General features: G+C 31.9%; 3 protein-coding genes across 5 annotated transcripts; 2 read left to right on the forward strand and 1 right to left on the reverse strand.

The window, feature by feature from the left end:
• Positions 1-901: 901 nt before the first annotated feature.
• Positions 902-5332, forward strand: Cdc16 (cell division cycle protein 16). The gene is made up of 10 exons (XM_072903109.1): positions 902-1476; positions 1548-1700; positions 1825-1989; positions 2134-2293; positions 2380-2632; positions 2708-2787; positions 2860-2949; positions 3104-3413; positions 3537-3892; positions 4002-5332. The coding sequence occupies exons 1-10, from the start codon at positions 1372-1374 to the stop codon at positions 4292-4294; spliced, it is 1965 nt and encodes a 654-aa protein (XP_072759210.1). The 5' UTR covers positions 902-1371; the 3' UTR covers positions 4295-5332.
• Orb (polyadenylation element binding protein orb) lies at positions 5164-14017 on the forward strand. Of its 3 annotated transcripts, none has more exons than XM_072903107.1 (12): positions 5164-5420; positions 7309-7639; positions 7914-8068; positions 9683-9948; positions 10270-10387; positions 10485-10809; positions 11212-11441; positions 11527-11619; positions 11714-11879; positions 12024-12151; positions 12244-12324; positions 12434-14017. In XM_072903107.1, the coding sequence occupies exons 1-12, from the start codon at positions 5400-5402 to the stop codon at positions 12572-12574; spliced, it is 2055 nt and encodes a 684-aa protein (XP_072759208.1). In that variant the 5' UTR covers positions 5164-5399; the 3' UTR covers positions 12575-14017. The 3 variants fall into 3 exon arrangements, with proteins under 3 accessions (XP_072759208.1, XP_072759207.1, XP_072759209.1); XM_072903106.1 differs by having other exon boundaries at positions 5166-5420; positions 10258-10387; XM_072903108.1 differs by lacking the exon at positions 5164-5420 and adding an exon at positions 6642-6787 and having other exon boundaries at positions 10258-10387.
• A 2989-nt stretch (positions 14018-17006) lies between these two features.
• On the reverse strand, positions 17007-19099 carry Pex11c (peroxisomal biogenesis factor 11c). The gene is made up of 5 exons (XM_072903286.1): positions 18932-19099; positions 18246-18552; positions 17904-18082; positions 17620-17688; positions 17007-17519 (listed from the first exon to the last, which is right to left on the reverse strand). Exons 2-5 carry the CDS (start codon positions 18474-18476, stop codon positions 17312-17314), a joined length of 687 nt encoding a protein of 228 aa, XP_072759387.1. The 5' UTR covers positions 18477-18552; positions 18932-19099; the 3' UTR covers positions 17007-17311.
• Between the last annotated feature and the right edge of the window lie 3235 nt (positions 19100-22334).

The following is a 22334-nucleotide window of genomic DNA, read 5'->3' on the forward strand; positions in this document are numbered from 1 at the left end:
AATTAAATTCAAAACTAAAGTTAAAGTTCAATTTGAAAATTAAAATAAAAATTGAAATTACAAAATTAAAACATTAACAAAATTAAAATTAAAATTAAAATTAACATATTAAATTAAAAATTAGAGTTGAAATTATCAGGAACAACAATAATCTCATTTTATATCTCTTCTCTCTTTCTTCAGCTCTCTTCCTCTTTTTCCATCTGTTTTCTCCTTTCTTCTCTTATTTTAGTTATTCTTTTCATGATTTCCCATCCTTCTTCATTCTCATTTAAAATTTCTTCTGACAATTCCTCTTTTGTCTCCTCACATTCTTTCACGTGTCTCCCGTTCTCTATTCCTACTCCGCATAGTCTGGATTTCCTTTCTTTCTCTTCTCTCCAATGTTGATTTTCTTTCATGTCGTTCCCGAAATCTGCCGTTCACCTAAATCTCACTATCACTCTTCTTCTTTTCTCTTCTTCCCTTCAGATAAGTCGGCACTTTTTCTGTCATACTCTTATATAAATCATTGTATTTTGACTCTTTTATTTTCTTTCTTTATTCTTTTTCTTTCCTTTTCATCCTTTCAAATATCTTATTTATTATTATTATTATTGCTTATATATATATATATATATATATATATATATATATATATATGTATGTATATACAAATATTAGATAGAAATTAATCCAAAATCTTCAGTTTTTTTTATTTATGTCTAATATATAAAACAGATATGCATACACGATTAAATGATATAATACATGTTGAAATGATAAAATTTTCTTAACTATTTGCACGATTTTCAATTATAAAATGTATCAAAAGAAAATAATATTTAATTATTTGGTATGTATTTTAGTTCATGTTCATATTCGTGTTATCACGATTATAATCGATTACAAGTGCAGTCGAATTGCGCATGCGTGTAATTAAGATAATCAGCTGTTCAAAATAGTCGATCTGTTTGTTTTGCTTGCGCTTGTTATCTACTTTATATATCCCTTCTGCTTTCTGCAAAGTTTATATTATTTAAAAAATAGAGAAAATAGAGGAGAGAGTGCAGTTAAAACGCTGGAACTTTTACTCGTCAGTATAAAACTTAACGAGTACATCAGCTGTTTTCTACATTTTAATCGCTCTTGAAAGAATTATTGTACATTTTAAATAGAACAAATGCAAGAAAGTGCCATTAGAACGAATAAAATCTATTTGAAGAGGAATTTTAAACTCCTGTGAATATTTTTCTCTGAAGAAATCTAGTTGTCTAATTATCTGACAAGTGTTTACATCAATCCTAACCTAGTTCTCTTGTATATGCAAGATAACTTTTTCTAGTTGAAAACACTGAATAAAAATAAGTTTAAATTTAAAATTAATTAAATATGTCACACCGCGAAAGCGATAACGATAGCCTGCAAAACTTGTTAGAGGAAAAGAGCATTGATCTGGAAAATTGTAGGAAGTTAGTCAGATCGTACATTGATTTGGTAAGCTTTATTAAAATAATATTACAAATCTGATTAAAAACATATGTTTAACTTGTCATATTTATTTTTAGCACCTATATAGTGCTGCCTTGTTTTGGGCTGACAAAGTGGTGTCACTGAGCAACGAGGACCCAAAAGATATATGCACTCTGGCTCAGTGTATGTATCTCATGAAACAATACCATCGTGCTGCGCATCTCATAAAAAGATATGGGTTAGAGAAGGTAATTTTAATAACTGTCAATTTGTTATTGTTAAATAAATATATAACAGCTATAATTTTACTTTACAAGAAACATGTATCTTTATAATTTATTAAATTGAACAATGATATTTCTGTCATTACAGACTGATGTAATGTGTCACTATTTGACGGTGAGGTGTTTACTAGAAGCAAAGGAATATAATGATGCTCTTCAAGTTATCAACGAATCTGAAATATGTACCAATATAACACAAGCAGGCATTACATTTGCAGATCGTATGGACATATTTCAGGATGCCCCAAAAAATGTAAGTAGATTTATATATCAGTGTACATAAATATATATTTGCAAAATAATAGAGAGTATTATAATTTTTATTATAATGTAATTATAATATGCTATTTATAATTACTTCCCATATTAAGATGATTATACATACTTTTTCTTATAGGTTCAAAGTTCGATATTATACGTAAAAGGAAGAGTTTACGAAGCGATGGATAATAGAGCAGTAGCAACAGAGTGTTATAAACAAGCTCTACAATGTGACGTTTATTCGTACGAAGCATTTGAAGCTTTGGTGCAAAATCAGATGCTTTCAGCCTCCGAAGGTATGTATTATATTGAATATGTTGGATATATTATTTTTTTTGATAAAAATTTGATTAAATTAATGCAATAACAATTGCTAATTCAGAGCGAGAACTCTTGGAGTCCTTACCATTTGCCGAACAATGTGTGAAAGGTGAAGCAGAACTTCTGCGACTGTTATATGATAGCAAACTAAAAAAGTATCAAGAGCCAAATAAAAAACAATCGTTAATTACGTGCAATGTAATGGGAATTTCTGTCATTGAAAGATTAGGGGACAATTTAGACATGCAAGTCACAAAGGCTGAAAGGTTATATTATAACTGTGATTATCATCAATGTTTCTCACTTACAGAGAAGTAAGTAACACATTTCTATTGTGAAATATTTTCGTATTCCATGACAAAACATAACGTGACACTTTTAATTTTCAGAATCTTGAAAAAGGATCCGTATCACAACTCGTGTCTTCCAGTACATATTGCCTGCTTAGTGGAGCTTAAAAAAACTAATGGTAAGTTTATATCTTATCGTAATAAAAAAACATGTTGGTATTTAAACTTAACGAAACTTATTTCTTCTTCAGCTTTATTTTATTTGGCACACAGATTGGTTGATTTATATCCGGAAATGGCTTTGGCGTGGTTTGCAGTTGGATGTTATTATTACACCATAGGTAACTAGTTACTATTAATAATTATTTTTTAGATATTTATAATTAAATATTACTCAATGAAAAGTACTGAAATCAAAAAATTGTAAAAATTTTAAATGATATAAATGTTTGTGAAAAAAACTAGAAATTTTCTAATAACATTATTATATTCAAGGCAAAAGCGATCAAGCAAGGAGATACTTAGCGAAGGCTACAGCACTGGATAGACTGTTTGGTCCTGCTTGGTTGGCGTATGGACATTCTTTTGCAGTAGAAAATGAACACGATCAGGCAATGGCTGCTTATTTTAAAGCATCACAATTAATGAAAGGTTGTCATCTTCCGCTTTTGTATATCGGATTAGAGTGCGGTTTGACGAATAATCTAAAACTAGCTGACAAGTTCTTTCAACAAGCTCAAGGAATAGCACCGAACGATCCGTTTGTGATACATGAAATGGGCGTTATATGCTTTTACAATTTAGAGTAAGTATTACTTCTGGTCTTTTAATATTCAATATCGCTGTGTATTATTATATTTGAAAAACCAATATATTACATGTATCTTTAATTTATTAAATGATCGAAAATTATTCTTGTTAAACACAGTTACAAAAATGCAGAACGATTATTTAAGGAAGCCATGAAAAGCATTCAGGGCGACGTAAGAAATGTGATTTTACCCAGTAAATGGGAAGCGCTACTGAATAACTTGGGGCACACTTGTAGAAAAATGAAAAAGTACGACGAGGCATTAGAATATCATCAACAGGCGTTAGTCTTGGATCCTTTAAATCCATCGACTTACTCATCTATCGGTTTTATTCACGCGTTAATGGGTAACATTCAGGAAGCAGTGGATGCTTTTCACAGAGCGCTTGGTCTCAGAAGGGACGACACATTTACCGCAACTATGTTGGGTTACGTAATGGAACAGTTGATTGATGAAGCACCACCGTATCCTGGTACGTGGTGCAATTCAATTGTTATAACAATGATCGATTTAATTATTACATCGTACTAAACTCCTGATAAAATTTTGTGGAATTTGTTTACGAATAAGAAACGTTTCAGATGCGCCTACGGAAATACCAAAATATAAATCTGAAGACAGCGAAGTCAGAAACTCACTGGAAAATTCCAGCAATGTAGGCAATAGCTCAAGCGGTCAAGATGTCGATAAATTAAGAGTGATTTTGTTCTCTAATAGCTGGGGAGAAAATTCCGGCAAAATGGGAAAGATCCGGGAAGATGGTACGCCCGGCAAATTAGAGCGGCAAACGCAAGACGTCGTTAATTATTCGACCGGTGATACCTCCGAGGTTGAAATGTTAGATTCATCGACCGCGCATATAGAATATAATTAAATCTGCGAATCTTTTTTACGCAATCAATATATATAAAACAAATAGTTTCGCTTAAAATATATTTATTTTCCGCAGTATGTAATACTCTGCGTATTAAAATAGTGTAAATAATGTATATACACATTTTTTATATATACTCTAATTTTGATACGTCTTATAAAATTATACGCGAATTTCTTGTGGCAAGAAATACATTATTTCGTTGATGTATCAACTTACATATATTAAACATTAGCTAGCTTAAAAAATAAAGGATGCGAAAACAATTCTTAAATAATTAATTTCAGATTTGACGAATTGTGAAAAATAAATTGAATGTCTCTTTAGGATTCACATGTTTATCTTTATTTAAACTTTGGAAAAAATCCTTGTTTTTTCGATCTTTCTCTTTTTTAAATTTTAAATTCTTCCATGAAAGAGAAAATATATAATAAAGGAATAAAAAAATAATAAACATAATAAATCTGTATATAATACATTCAAAGACTTTGAGTCGTCGCGGTATTTGATGGAGCGTGCGTGCGAAGGAGAAGAGAGAGAAAGGGAGTGGGAGAGAAAGAAAGAAAATGCGAGCAGAGAGAAATCTTTAGTTCATTCGGGGTGGTACAGCACGCGGAAGAGAATGGGCGTTCCACCCCGTTGTACCATCGTCAATATATATGTATATATATATATATATATATATATATATATATATATATATATATATATATATAAGTAGTAAAGGATCGGTATAAAATAATCGCAGGAAACGTCGAGCGAATACGTTTCGCGCGCTCAACGTGTCAAAATCTCCCACCGCGATCGGGCGGATCCTTTATCCCGAGGAATCATCCCTCGCCGCCGCTGCCGGCCGCCGCTGTTATATCATCGTCATTCGCACGTAACTTCTCAGGAGACACGCAACACATGAAGCTTATCGCACGTTGTTATTAGTGGCGGACGGCGGACGACAGTCGAGTCGCCGGCTCTCGCTCGCTCGTGTCTTTGGAGGCCCTGTGAGAGAGAGAGCGAGCCGTGTATATCGTTAGCCGAATTTACATTATTCACATCCCCGGAAATTGCTTCCTCGCGACAGGGCCGTCGACGAATTCTTTCCACGGAGATGCCCACGCTAATGCAATCGGTAAGTCTCTCATTATCTGTCCGGGAGATCAAGGCCGGATTATTGCCGGAATTAATGTCGGCTTCGGAGGGGATTCGCGTTTATAATACATTGAAATTCAAAGACATCTAATATATACAATTTGGATTATATTTATTATGATATTATACCGCGTATTATATTGCTCTACAAGTGCCGATATGTATAAATAGAGAATTACACAAAGTCACGACATTTCAAGGATGTTAGAAGCAAAACCGATCGTTTCCTTGGTGGCGCTTGGTGATTTCAATTGCTACTTTTATTACCGATGATCCTTTTATTACTGATGATTGTCATATTTATTCTTATTCTTAGATTTTAATGCGTTTGAAATGCTCGTTTATTAATTCGACGTGCTACATAAACGACATAGATAGGTATATATATATATATATATATATATATCGCAAAGGAATGTCCTGCGTCGAGCGAATGTAAATAAACATACATATCAGAGCTGTAATACATGTACATACGCGAGAGAATTTTATTCCCGGCGAATATATCAATATATTTCGGAAATGTTCTTTCGAGTACGTTTTTGCGATAGGCACGGAAAAAAATGGGAGAATCAATATGCATTCGTGCACGGTTGCCAAAAATTCTTGGGCCGATCGATTTTACAAGGGTGAATTAATTGCGGAGTTTGATAGTGAACACGTGTTCTGGATTTACGATATCTCGAACGAAATTCCGATAAGGTAAATTTCCAAGTTTATTGCATAAATTTTCAAGCGGTATAATTTTTTTCATCTATTAGTTATTAAATACTTCTTTCCAATTTTACTCTCTATTCGTGTCTCAAGAAAAGAGAGAGATGATTTATTTAGAAAGCTCGCAAAAACATAAAATAATCTTTTTATTTTTAAATATTAACAAGACTAAAGCGATCACGATAATCTCAAAATTCCTCGGTTATTTCGATGGAAGAGAATCTAGCAAAATTATTTGAAGAAACGAAAAGGACTCGCAATTACTACGTGACGTAGTAAACATAACGATGAGATTATCACGTGTACAAGTAACGGCGGTAACTCGACGGTTTATCGTTCAAAAGCCAAAATTCCTGGAAAAGCTGTGGAATGTGTGTTTCCCGACATTCTCCCCCCTCTTCATTCTTCTAAAGAATGTTTTTTTTCTTTTTTTTTGCGAATTCCATAAACGCGCCACAGCTGGCAGCGGTGGCGTCCTTCAGGAGGCGCGCTGTTTTCGTTTCTCCGATTGCGCCGCGCAGTCGATCGGCGTCGTTCGTACCGAGAGCGTGACACGTCGCGCGCGAATTGTTCGATTCCTGTCGTAAAAAGCGACCACGAGGTCCGGAGTAAGCGATATCGACTGGGCGAGAAGTAAGGAATACGTATAAGAACATATATTACGTTTCGTATCGTCATTTTATTGCGATACGAATTGAATTGAAAATCATAATTATTTTCGAGTTTTAAACGGATCTCGAAAGGAATCAGTGAAGGACTTTAAACACGGGTGTTTTTTTAAATAAAAATCTAAGTTAAACTACGTAAGGTATAGATATATAGGAGTGTTTTTTTTTTCTTTTTTCAAGCAATGTGCGTATTTGTACTTCTAGCTAAATGAGATTATGACGAAACCATTTTCTTCATTCACGTAACGTCTTTATAGCTTTTGCTAATTAAATCAGTAGTTCGACGTCTTAATGATCTTTTTTTTGATCGTTTAAAATGCAATGATTATTGGTTGTCCGAAAAATTCTTTTTAATAACGTTTCAAAAAATAATCTCAATATTCAAAAAATTGCTCGAAAAATTTCGCGTTTGTAAAAAAATATTATACAGCACATTATCAGAGACACATTCCGTAAGAACTGATAAGTAAATATCGATTTTTTTAGACGGACATTTCACTGGTGAGCGACGAGAGCGACGAAACGGACGTCGAGTTCGATCAGGAACCATCATCGATGCATCATCAGGATCCGTTGCACCATCAGGATGCGACGCAGAACCGGGAACGCAGCAAGCTGCTACTGCGTAAACTGAGCCAAACCCGCGAACGGGAGCGCGGTAAGGACCGTGAACAAGAGCGCGAGAGATTGCATCAGTTACAGTCGATCAATAATTTATTGATCGATCTACCACCACCGCCGTCGCCTACGCATCTTCCGAATTACTTGCAGGATGTTTCCTCCTCTTCCCAATCCGACAAAAACGTCAGCACTGACGGTGAGACGAACGTGTTTTTCTGCTCTCTTTTACAGTTTATTTGTGTAAAAGAGATTATTCGAGTTAATCAGTGAAAGGTGATAATAAAATTCTTTTAAAAAATAAGAATTGCCTCAAAGATTTTGATCTCTATCACTTGACTTTATTATAATATTTTATTTGCACGCGATTAAAATTCTTTTTGGAGCTTTATTAGATCTGCTATTGTGCACTTAAACTGCTTAATTTTTACTTTATGAATTAGTATTAATTTCTCTTTTTTTATGACACACAGGCGACAGTGCAATCTCGGATATGTTTGGGCTCGGTTTGCCTCGAGGATCGCTGATGGGAAATCAACTAACGGTTGGCTCTCCGAGTTACCGTAATTATCAATTTGGCAATTATGATCAAACAAATCAAGGATCTTCTTCACAACAACAACACGAGGTAAAATTGTACATGTAATCTACAATCCATGGAGATTTATTCCAACGAAATTTAGGATTCTAAATAATATTATTGAAAAGAGAAAATTTATTAATTGTGAAAACGGATGTGTTTGAATAATATACGAACGCATAGAAAAAAATTATGTATGAGAAAGATATTTAACCCGATTTTTGTTACAATTGGATAGAAGCAATAGAGAGTAGGTGGATCACAGTAGGAGTCAATATTCGATTGACGCGCATCGTGATAATGCTTCTTATCATTAAAATGCAAAATATACATAAATGGACATCGTATTTTGCGCAAAGATAATGTAATCTGTTAATTGACAAGTAAGAACGCAATTTAATTATACCGACAAACTACAAGTGTAATAAAATGGGAATTTTATTGTAATACGTTTATTTTTTATTCAAAAATATTATTTTATTTTACACTTTATATATATTTCATTATTATATTTTTGAGAATTCGTTATATTTCACGAAAAAAATTACACTCTGTTGCTTGCGAGAGATTGTTCCCCACTATAAAATAAGAACACATTTGACTCGACGGCGATTTGAAAAAAAAAAAAAAAACGTGATTGCGGTAATAACTTGAGCGAACTACAAATTTTACGTATAGAATGGCAATAAAAATGATAAACGTAAAGCATATTGTGCTGGACGAATTTCCTCGGTAACGCAATAACTTGAACAATGATTATTTCGTTGGAATAACTCCAACTACCTTATTTCCTTACTCGTGTTTTCCGGTTCTAATATTTAACTTTATCGATATTCATCATATCGCATTATATTTTACACGCATCTTTGAATTATCATACTTTTTTTCGAGTAATATATTTTCAGTGACAAATTTCGAATCACAATCTTTTTTATTAATAAAAATTTAATTTATTACCTGCTTCTTTGATTATTAATTATATGTATATATGAGATATTTAAATATATGCTTCAAGTATCGCAAAATAAAATTTATAACAAATTGTTATTAAATTTGACTCAGGGTATAAATATAATGATCCACGAGTAAAATGAATGGCGCTTTAGAATAGTTTCGATGATCAAGAACCCGTTGGTTCGCGCGAGCCAAACGGCTCTATTAGAAAGAGCCGCTTTTCTCCCTTTAATTCAAGCCGACGCAAAGTCGTTGCCATTTCAAGACACCGCGTCCTCTCACATATCGCATAATACTTCGTTTCAATTTGGACATATTCCAAGTACTTGGAAACGCATGTGCACAAAACGAACATTCCACATTTCTTTCTACTACCTCGCAAATTTCAAGATATGTTGTTTAATTAGAGCACGAAACTGTATCATATCCAAGTTCAATTTTCGGTGCTACGAATACAAACGAAATTATTTCGATGTTTATATGTGTGATATCAAGATCTTTGAACTCACTGAGTTACGATATCGATGATTTTATCCTGCAATAACGTTAATCGTTATGAGAGAGGAATGATTTATTTACTCTACGATGTATGATGAAGGGGAGAGAGACGCATAAAATGTATAAAAATTTTGACAGCTTTTAGTAACTCGTTTAATTACTATTATATTGTAATATAATAAAATAGGTATTAATTATGTATATTTACAGTGTCATCGAAATCACGGCTTTTGCTCGAATTCCTCTGGTCTGGATATTCCGAGCTCGCCAAATTCGGTGGCCACTCCCGGCAGCCCGAGCACACCCGGTAGCTTCACGTCAGATCTTTACAGCTACTCGTCCACTGCCAGTAATAGTACAAATACGCCATCTTCACCGACTAGTCGACCATCGTTTCAATATCCTGGCTCTTCGTCATCGCCGATCGATTCGCCGTACTTTGGCCGTCCCATACGAGGCTGCTCTACTCCGTACAGGTAAGAAAAAAATTTGGAGATAAAGGAAGCGAGAATAAAATATCAGTAAGAGTAACTGTATTAAATGCACACGACATAAAATAATTTTTCCTTACAAATACTTAAATTAATATTAAATTTTGATGCTTACTAATTTTAAATCATGTATAATTGTGTGCGTGTGTGCATTAATTCCATTCTATTAATTAATAAATTATATATTAATCAAATTGGATATATATATTTTGTGACTGTGTACATATGCGAAATATTGCTAAATGATAATTATATATTTCGTGTATCCCACAAATGATAATTTATTGACGTTAGTGATTGCGGCAGCCCGACACTAGAATTCTCACATTTTCTGGGATGTAACGGCTCGCGTTCCAACTCACCGGCAGATTCAGAGATAAGCGGTATCGGTAGCGCGGATGGTTCCTTATCCGACATAATAATGGTGAGAGAGTTATTCCTTTCGCAAAAATTCTTTTATTGCCCAAGATTCTCTGCATCATATTCACTAAGTATCGCTACTTCGAAATGCTTGTTTGTAGAATTGTTTATCGCTGAATTCCTCATCGAATTCTTGCTTCCCACCATCTTTGGATTCCATAATGTCGAAGACGAACACATGTTCCAACAATAGAACGGCGTTCGAGCGTATGGCTGTAAAAAAATATTTGTCATCGTTACAACAGAACCCAACGAGCTCGCATTATTACCAGCATCATCACGGGCTAGGACAAAATCGTAGCAATTTTCTCAATTCTCTATTAAACCATGAAAAAAATTGCTGCACCGCTCTAGGAAGCACTGCGCGTAGATTAGCTCAACCAGTGTCGCTCGATCGAGTAGCGAGATCCCATCGAAATGCTGCTGGTACGTACTGATATACATATTTTATCTATTTACGCTGTACAAGAAATTATTGCAATTATTGTTATTGTCATTATTTATATACGAATGTATGATACACATAACAAATTATCCAAATCATATTTGCATAAAATGTTGCACTCATATTTTTTGTATAATAAAGAATTTTTTAAGAATAGAATATTAATTTTGAAATATATTAATTATAATTTCAACGAAATTTTCAAATATAATATCTAAATATATTAAACATTAAATATTATAAATTTTTTTTTAATTATAACAGCATCAAATTCTTTTTGTGCGAAATTTTAACTTTACACCAGTAAAAAAAAATTCACTAGGGTAGATGCGAATTTTGTGGAAGATTACATAAACATATATCAATTTATTTATATATCACAGCACATTGCTATCCCACGTGCACATGGAGTGGGTTTTTGCCACAAAGTACTGAGGAACCAGTCGCTTATTCGCCTAAAGTATTTTTGGGAGGTGTACCATGGGATGTTACAGAAGCCATTCTAATTTCAACGTTCAAACAATTTGGACCAGTTCGCGTCGAATGGCCGACGAAGGCACCGTCCGCTCAACCGAAAGGATACGCGTATATTATATTTGAATCGGAGAAACAAGTACGCCGCTATTAACATTCGATTATTGATCTTAGATAATATGAAGATTATATATTAAATATTAAATGATACATATCTTTTTCAGGTCAGAGCAATGTTGTCCTGTTGCACCCATGATATTACCAATGGAAAGAGATGGTATTATAAAATTATATCCAAGCGTTCAAAACCAAAAGATGTACGTTGTATATATATATATATGTGTGTATATATTTTTTTTTTTCAAAAATATATTATTAAGACTAAATATTTGTAATTATGTTTTATTTCAGGTACAAGTGATTCCATGGATCCTGGAGAATAGCAATTATGTCAAATCTTCATCTCAAAGACTGGATGCGCATAAAACGGTATTCGTTGGTGCACTGCACGGAATGCTAACAGCCGCAGGATTAGCAAAAGTCATGGATGATCTTTTTCACGGTGTCATTTATGCGGGTGTGTAATCGTCATCATTTACCTTGCTCAAATGTTAATATTTAAATTTTATATATAATTTGTATGTATATTTTATATATTTATTTATGTCACAATTACTTTAAATAATTCTATGTCAAATACTAATAAAGTTTACTATCATAGGTATCGATACGGATAAACATAAGTATCCGATAGGTTCCGGCCGTGTTACATTCAGTACAAAACAATCGTACTTTAAAGCGATCACTGCTTCATTTATAGAAATTAAGACTGACAAATTTACGAAAAAGGTACGTTAAATTCGAAAATTGCATATGAAAAAGATTATATTTATATATGTGTAAAAAGAGATTATGTATTTTTATATTTGCATTTTTCTCAGGTACAAGTGGACCCGTACATCGAAGAATCGATATGTTCCGGATGCGTTGTACAACAAGGACATTACTTTTGTCGCGATGTGGTATGTGAAAACACAATTTAATTTAGTTAATTCTACAATTATTTTTTATAATTTAAATCCAAATTCTTTCGTTTATATTTATTTAAATTCTGCATACATTTATGTTTAGGCATGTTTCCGGTACTTTTGCCGCAGCTGCTGGCAGTGGCAACATTCCGTGGACACGATGTCGCATCATACACCCTTGACGAGGAACTCAAAGACTAATCAAGTGATAGGGTTGAATCCGAATTTCGGAATGAACAACTAACGTACGTTTCCGTATGTCAAATACGACGATGATATGAAGGAAGCGACAAAGTATTGTACACGCGCGGTCACAGTTTAGTACATTTGCTTTACGTTCGCTTTGCATTCGTCGTCTTCCTCTCCTTTTTGTTCCTTTTTGACTTTTTCGGTTAACCGACGTTGCGCCGCCTGATCTAGAACATTGGGTAACAGGGTGCAGACTTAGTTTTTATCGCGGAGCCACGGACAGCTAGGACTAGTCCGATGATACAGGGACACGCGCCGATTCACACCGCTGATTGAACTTGCGGACGCGCAACGATTGGTTTATTATCGTTACCGTGCGTGCGAAAGGACAAGATAATTATTGAAAAATCGTGTTTAGTAAAAAAAAAAAAAAAAAAAGTTCCTATTGCGAACGCAGTTTTTACTACGTTCGAGCGCAAACGATGTACTTTTATTTAGTATGTTTACTTAGAGAGACAGGTTCTCTTACCGATTTTTTTTACCGCGAAATAATATTATCGTGCCGAGTATAGTAGATGCTAGATTATAATCATGATGTGTGCATTAGGAATACGCACATATACACATACACACGTGTATACACATACACATAGCAGACACACATAGCGTATACACACTTTTTGTTAAAGTTGTAAAAGCCAAATTCTGGCTTTTGCAGTGACAATAATTTTTTACGCGAGACGATAGGGCTCCATTATGGTAATTTGAGCTGGGCTCAATGAAACACGTAGAATTCTCAGGAAATCTATAATAGTATCGTCATCATGCGTTTATCGTGTTAAAGTATTACGCTTAATTCAATACGAATTGTTACGATAATGCTAGAAAGATTATTCTAAAGTGGCGAAAGTAATTATCCAGTAATTATTTGTCATTATTACATTGTGCGCGTGATATACATATATATTCGATATTAATGTGATATAACGGGAGACTTTTCAGGTATATTATATAACTCGCTGATCGTTATTCCATTATGATAATTGTCAATGACGTTAAACATTGTTAATTTTACGTTAGATTACAATGTATCTCTATTCGATTGCGGTGGTAAACGTGTGTTGCGATTGACGCGCAATCGACTGAATTATTGTATTATCAGTGAAAAATGACAGGTCGGAAAGATGTCCATTAATTGTCTAGACATTTAATAGACATTTTTATGACCTGTATTTCTCACTGGATTATTAACCGAAGCGAGCGGTTGTCACAGATATTTCGCCCGTATGGACTGTTTAACGGTTGACGAAATGGAGAAGTACATGGTCTACGATTCTGGCGCGGATTGTAGGGAATTGATTCGTTTTTCTTTTTTTTTCTTTTTTTGCTATGTATAATTATGTTACAGCTCTCCTCTTTGAATACAGTTCATCTTTCACTCGCGTTTCTTCCGTTTTGATACAATTTTGTTGAATTAAAGGCCATATTTTTGCAGATACCCGATCCCTGTTTTCATTTTTTTTCTCTTCTGTTGTAATAATTGTGCCAATAATTATTTCAGCCTTGTCAGTGATGAATATAGAGACAACGTACTGATGTGACATTCTTTAGATTTACAAGAATTGATATATTTTCATCATTCATATTTTTAACAAGTTATCAATAACTTATCAAGCATTGTTTCAGCCTTGTCTCGGTGATAAATATCGAGAGAGTATATTAATACACAATTTCTTAGATTACCACACTCGCATCGATCGCATATTTTATAACAAAGTATAATTTTACTAATTATATAAATTTTAATCTAACTTATTCTACCTAGTTGGAAAAGAAATTAAAAGAAATAAGTAAAAATATTCATATTGTGTTTTAATCTTTTTATATTCAAGTAGAAAAAAATGTGTATTGATTGCAAGGCCGAAACAATTGAGACAATCTTTTACACAAATTTCACATTTTTACACATTGACTCGTTTACTCTTGCGTTAAAAGTATTTATTAGAACAACGTTAACTATTTCATATTTGAGTTTTAACATGTGTGCCTGGATTTATTTTAGCAGTGACAACGATAACATTAAATTATTAAGTCTCGATAGAATCTCGATAGAAATAAGATTGATACTATATATTCGGCTGCGCGCAATTCACTTATTGTTAGCAACAAATATGCAAATGTGTGAGAATCCATTACAAAAAGAAGTCTAAGACTGCCCATCTGTAAGTGATAACAATGAATTTTTGCTGCAGTTAAGTATAAAGCTAAGATCCTCTAAAAAAACATTTCAATAATATACGATATAATTATATATACTCCGTTAAATATATCACATGTATATGGTTCACAAATGTGTGGAACGATAATATGGTTGCTACATATATAAGCAATTATTTAAAAAAGTGCTTTAAAATATATACTGATAAAAAAAAGTATATACATATATATACATACATGCTTTCTCAATCAAACCGGTTTTGATATATTTAAATGAAAATTAATCCATAAATCAATCTATGCGACAAAGATAGCATTATTCGTTTCAATAGAAAAGATTTTATCCAGGACAAATTTTAATAATCTATAGCATGTTATTTGAAAAGATTTCAATAAGTCGTGCCTTTCAACATCCTCTCATCGATTTTTTTACGCGACAGATATAAATTATCTTTTTAACTATGTAAGCGGCCGAATCTCTTTGGTAAGTGCCAATTACGCGTGCGTTCTACGCCCATGAGCCTTCGAAGTTTTATATATATATATATATATATATATATATATATATATATATATATAATTACGTAATTAAATGACTGAGCTTGATAGAACGATTGATAGATCGCGTGCTTGAATTTTATTAGAATAAATTGTTTAATTAATAAAATATAGAACTCTCTTTGAAAACTTATATATTCAATTATCAGGCACGCTAAAGAAGCTCTAGCTGATATAATATCAATTGGGATGATTGTGCGAGAAGATAAATACGATATAACACTATATTTTTTAACTACATGATTGAAACGTTGTTATATTACTTAATGATTTTATAATACTTAATGATGTTTAAATAAATAGTTAATTATTAGTCTCATTGATTCTAAAATGAGCGTTGAGCTCATCATTGAAGAATATTTTCTAATATTATATATTTACTTTTTTGTGAGAATTATCCTGTTTAATATATGTAGTAAAATGATTGATATGTGATAGAATTTATTACTACAGCAAAAAAAAAAGATTATGTTGTCACATAATGCTGAAAAAAAATGTTAGTTTTTTGGAGACGGAGTTGCACCGGTTATAGTTTTAAACATAATTTATTCAAATAAAATTGTTATTTTAACACAAACTATTTTTAATATGAACTAAAACATTAAGTTTATAGCGTCGATCAATAGTGATGTAATGAGACCTAGATCGATTCCTAGATTACATTGTGGATTTAAAATACTTTATTATTTTAAGCTCAGGTGAGAGAAGTGCCTCCTCTATTCTTTAGCTTTTACTGATAATATTTAAAAATAAATTCGCAAAATAATATAATGTGTGATTATTGTTGATATAATATATATAAAGAGAATAAGAAGTTTTACGATATACTGCTACTTATATATAAATTTGATAGCTCTCCAATATAACTAAATAAAAAAATTAACATAATTTCATATTTTTGAATATAAGATACTTATATTCAATATACAATTTAAATGTTATACTCATCACTTGCGTTTTACTAAAAATGTGTAACTATTTGATATCGAAATATTTACACAAAAATCAAGCTCAAAATTATTTATATAGTGACATTTTTAGTTTAACTTTTTTTATAATATAAAAGAGAACGATCTGCCATATTATTGTCACAAAAAAATTTTTAATTTTAAAATTGATATCAATTCAAAAATTTAATAAAGTTTTACTCACTCTTATTATGTTATTTAACATTAAAAAATTAAACACTCACAACAAAACTTTTAATTAAGTTGTCGTTATTTTAAATAGGTTTAGCAAAAAAATAGAAATATAAATATCAATAACAATTGATAAAATATCAATTATTATTGATAAATATGATAACAGGAATGAAATATTTTGTATGTCTGTCTGGGAAATGCTTACATTATTATATTATGCAAATAATTTTTTTATAAATGTGCACACACACACATATAGAGTGTTTAATATATAATTAGTATACATAATAGAGACTACAATAAAATATAGAAATATGTAACAGTGTTTATAATATAATCAAATATAGAAAATTGCTTTCAAATTAAAAAATTGTCATGTTTTGTCGAATGGCTTCCGTGCCTGTCGTAAATTAACTGTACAAGTTCTATACGTAGCATAAAGTGTGTTATTTATCACACATGCTTTTCTCTTAATAAATTTATTTAACATATTTATTTATTAAAAATAAAAAGATTGCTCTTCTCTTTTCGATTAATGTACGATAAAAATATAATTATAACAAAATGAAATATGTGAATTTCTTTATTACATATATACATATTTATATCCATATACATATCCATATTTATATCCATATACATATTTATATATTCATATATTATTTATATACATATAATACTTTGCGTTTTTAATTTAACTTTATAGTATAGACATACAAAATTTACATTTGTTGAAAATGCACAAAATACTCTGTATAAACCTGTATATATATTAATAATTTGATGTTATTATATACATATAATATATACAGTCCCACATCCTATTATTTTTATAATTAATGTAATGATAAAAAAAACTCTCTTATCTAACATTTTCAATTTTTTATTCGTGGACTAAGAGCCTGATAAAGCCCGATTAACGATGATATTGTGCCAAGTGCACCAACATGCCATGTTCTGAAGCGGCCTCCCCAAAGTACACCTGGTGGTAAATAACTAATCGCATAAGTAATATCCAGTGCAAGACGTGTGCAAACCAATACTGCATTCTGCTGTTGTTCGTTGACCTCCTTTAACGTGTTTCTATATTCGATAGGAGGAATAAATATATAGTTTATTCTTTTTTTCTCGAAATGCTTTCAGTAATATTATCGTAAATATAAAATTATAATATACTACTCACTGTGCATCAGGATTAATTTTTTTCAAACCCATTTTATACTTTTGAAGCTTTTGCAATAGCCTCAGTGATCTGAAATAATAATTGTTTTATTAAACAAAGATATTACATATTTTGATATTTAATATTTCAAAATTAAATGTATCTACAAAATAGATGCGTACTATTAATTGTTGCATACAACTTTATTTTGCAACACAAAATAAAAAAAATATTCTATAGAGAAATGTTCTTTACTTAATGTTCAAATATATTTAAAAAAAATATTTTAATATATTTCCATTTACCTAAATAAAGATAGATGTAAAGAAACTATCCAAAACCAAGTTGTAGCGAGGCTCCATTTATCACTATTGATTGATATAATTTTATGTTGACCGGCCCAATAAATGTGCTCTATGGGATAATAAATTATGTCTACTACATTTTGTATCACTTGGCTCCATCTAATCAACCAATCAGGTTCCTATAATTAGATTATACATAAAATTTTAATGACAAAAGAAACATAGATAATTAGCAGTCTTGGAATAAATAAAACTTTCAGCTAAACGAGATAATTTTATTTTAATTTTCAATTATGTAAACATTTTTAATTTACATTATTGTACAAATAAACAAGAATTTACCTTTTTTCCCCATCCATATGTTATTATGTAGTGAAGCATTGGAAGATCATCTAATAAGCGCAACATCATTCTGCAGTGACTCATTTGGCTCCCAAAGGTTTCAAGTTTTTTTTCAGTATTCTTGGACGAAGTACATACGGTAAATAACTTTGCCGAATAAGAAAGGGTTCTTAACATTTTGTCTCTGCCAGAATATGTCTTCAAATAATCATTTATAAGTGAGAGATCCATTTCAGTTTCTTATATATTTACAAGTGGGAGGATTAAATAAGGCACTTGACAATTTGTAATATTGACTATTAGCTTGCTGCAACAAAAAAATTGTAAATATATCATACAATGAATAATTTCATAAGACAAAAATTTTGTCTGACAGAAAGTGAAAGTAGATTGATGTCTTTGTATGTTTATATCATAGAAGTATTTAAGTGAGAGGTTAGAATAAATGTTATGAAAACAAATCAGCTACAATATTTATTATATCTAAGAGAATAATCTCAGATAAAATACAAATTAATTAAGATTGCAATTTTGATTTTATAAAATTTTATAATATGCATTAAAATCATGAATGTATTTAAAATTGTATCACTTTAAAATTTTTCTTTCGGAATTGCGTTTTAATTAATAAAAGCGTTAAAAAAGACACACTGTTTATCTGTGTAAAAACAATTACATGTACTTACGAAAAAAACCTGTTATATCACAAACAATTTTAACTGTAATTATCATCGCTTGTAAAATTATACGAATGAGCGCTTCGTGACTAGTGATTATTCTGAATGAAAGGTCGCGCAGCCACGTGACGAAGGAGGGAAGATAAATCGTGGTCACATGGTCACAATCCACAGAATATGTACCACATATTTAAACTATCAGAAAGAGGCTTGAGAGAGGCTACAGTGCTATTTTTCACAAAACACTTTTTCCACCTTGTACTAGCGTCGCGTACATTCATTTTACGGCTGCCTGGAATTAACTATATACCCACACCTACTTTTGTGATGATAAAACAGTTATACATACATTATATAAATATAATAAATATATAATAATAACATTGGAGTTCGAAAAGCGGCCAGAGGGGTAGAAGGAATATATTTATATATATATATATTTTTTTTGTTATTAATTTACATTTAGTTATGTTTAATAAATATATGCGTGTGCCCATATAATAGAGATTTTATTTTTCACAAGTATAATCGTTCAAATCATTTTGATATAATTTTTATTATTACGATATATTCATTATAACAAATATAATTCAGAAATATAATTAAGAAATAGAATCTTGTACAGTTATACAATAAGTCATAAGAATGCTTTAATTAAAGTACTTTACGCATTATATAATATTTCACGTTTCACGCTTTAAAGCATATAAAATATATCGAGTAATATTATTTTAGTTTAAGAAATTTTACGTATTTTCAATACACTTGATGTACATATTTTAACGCGTCAAGTTTTATCATGTAATAACATATAATGCGTATTTATTGTTTTGGCGCGACGAGAGAGAGAGAGAGAGAGAGAGAGAGAGAGAGAGAGAGAGAGAGAGAGAGAGAGAGAGAGAGAGAGAGAGAGAGAGAGAGAGAGAGGGAGGGAGAGAGAGAGCACTTTCACTTCTCCTTGACGTCATGCGTAGTAAGAGAAGGAAGAGCTCAGCGTACGTGACAGCCGCGAGCCGCGAGTCATTCATTGCGAGTCTGGCGGTCGTAATGCGCGCACGTGTTTTTACTCCGGCGCCGGAGCCGGCACGTGCGTCTTGCATTCGATCACCTCGAGATCGAATACACGTTCCTCGCTACGATAATATATACGTAATAATAATACGATAATATTAAGCGATAAATCTTAACGTGTTAAAATACATCTAAAATAATTCCGAAATAAAATAATAACATTCGACCTTGGTGACATATAGCGCGCTATTATTTACATTCATCTCGGCTTCGTCGCGATCGCGGTCGTGTTTTCGCATAATATTCTGATTTCGATCATGAAATTGTTGTCGGGGATCGTATTTGATGCCGACTAACTGGGATTCTCTCAGCGTTGCTTTCCAGTGAAAAATGATTGATTGAAGAAGATGCCGAATGGATGTCGTTTATCGGCGTTTATTTGGCGTTTTTTCAATCGTCGTTTCTTACTGGGCAACAACGTTTACACGCCTCAGTATCGCGGCTGAGGTGAATGCCGGCCGCGTAGGCAGACGTAGGTTCGTGTATAGAGAGATACACGAATGCGCGGTTAATATTGAGCTAACGCTCGATAATCGGTTGTTGAGAGCACGGTCTGCTTTGGCAATGGGCTTTCGGTCCTAACCGATTAGAGGTCGGTCGATTGTTGGAATAAATCGTTGATGGGTCCTTTTGCTTGCACCGTCTACCAGCAATACGTATCGCATTGAGGACGTCGACTGGAGGATTTAGGTCATGATTTACGCTCGGTAAAGATGTCCGATCCATTTGATAAATGTTCAGATTGTTGAACATTCATGAAATGGGTGCCCCTCTTGATCCGTCTACCAGCCCTATGACGTATCATGTGGACTGTCTGTATGATAGACACATATGCGAAATTGTGCCTAATGAGTTTGAGCCGGCCTGAGATGCGGACCTGAACGAGAAATGAACGAGAATCGAGCGAACCCCATTCGCGATCGATTCCCTCGATCTTTCGTCTTCTTCCGCTTCGAACTTAACTCTTGCTCAGAGTTTGGTCGTGTCCGACATGTCGACTTCACGTATAATTTTCGCGCGTGATGAAATGGGATTTTCGATCGTTCCGAAATTCGGGAGTGCCGTCAAAGTATCGCGCGTAAAAATGCGAGAGTGCCGTCCAAAATATCGCGCGTTCTAAAAATTACCGTTTTTTACTTTTAAATGGTTTAAAATATTGCACGATTTTACTTTTGTGCGGTTTAAACAAATTTAAAAAAGTATATCGCGCGTATAAAACAAATAGATCCTGACGACCCTGAAAATCTGAGAGGAGGAGGAGGCCTAGGATAGGCATTCTGCATCGGCAGAGCAACCCTAGGGTAAGTATTATTATTTCGTATATTAATTATTATAAATTCAATATATGAATTAATTCGGTTTATTTACTTGAATGATTTTAACAAGAAAGAAACTCAGAGAGAAAAATTTTTACATAAATCCTGTTAAAGTTTTTATTTAAAAAGTAGTTTTTTTTTAGAATTTATAAAATTATTCCATATTTATATATCTGCTTATTATTGTATTAGATATAAAATTTAGTAAGTACAATAATAACTTTTTGAATATTAATTATTTTGAATGTTGCTATAATTTGGATTTTGCATTTGTATGTTACAGACAATACAGCTTGAATGTTGACAACTCCGCTGTTACGCATCAGTTGGTGAGTGACAAAAAGCTTTTATTTTAAAGCAACGGATTTATAGAGATTTGTAGATGTAAATTCTAGATAAATCCGTTGCTTTAACTCTCGGACGGGGGGATAGTGGACTCTGGATCAATTTTAAATTATAAAAAATTTTCTTTTTGTATATATTTTATTCCAAGTTTTTAAATTAAATTTATAATTTATTATTTTTACATTTTCGTTAAAATAGATATACTATTTATATAAAAATTGAAGAAAAAGGAAAAATATTTTTAAAATAAAAATATATGATACTTTTATTTCGATTTTATGCACGACATATATGAAATATTTATTTCAATTATATGTACATGAGTTTTGTAAAACAGTTTTAAAAAAAGATACAGTTCTTTAATTCTTAAAAATGATTTAATTATGGAAAAATTATAATTTGAGCTAAATAAGCTTTTATATTTTTTTCCAAGAATAATAAATAAAAAAGGTATTTCAAAAAATATGTAAAAAAAGAAAATATAAATCTTATTTATTAAGAATATCTATTAAGAGGGTTTAAATGTACATAAAGTGTACATTTCGAGAATATAAATTCTTCAGTGTTACGATATATAACCCTTACTCCGTACTGTTTTTGGCATCTTCTAACCGTATAGATGAGTCAACATATTTGCGATAAATTTATTAATATGTAAAAGTGTTTTAGAAAATTTGAAA

This window comes from Anoplolepis gracilipes, chromosome 12, assembly GCF_047496725.1.
Source record: "Anoplolepis gracilipes chromosome 12, ASM4749672v1, whole genome shotgun sequence".
In the NCBI taxonomy this organism is placed as follows: Eukaryota; Metazoa; Arthropoda; class Insecta; order Hymenoptera; family Formicidae; genus Anoplolepis; species Anoplolepis gracilipes.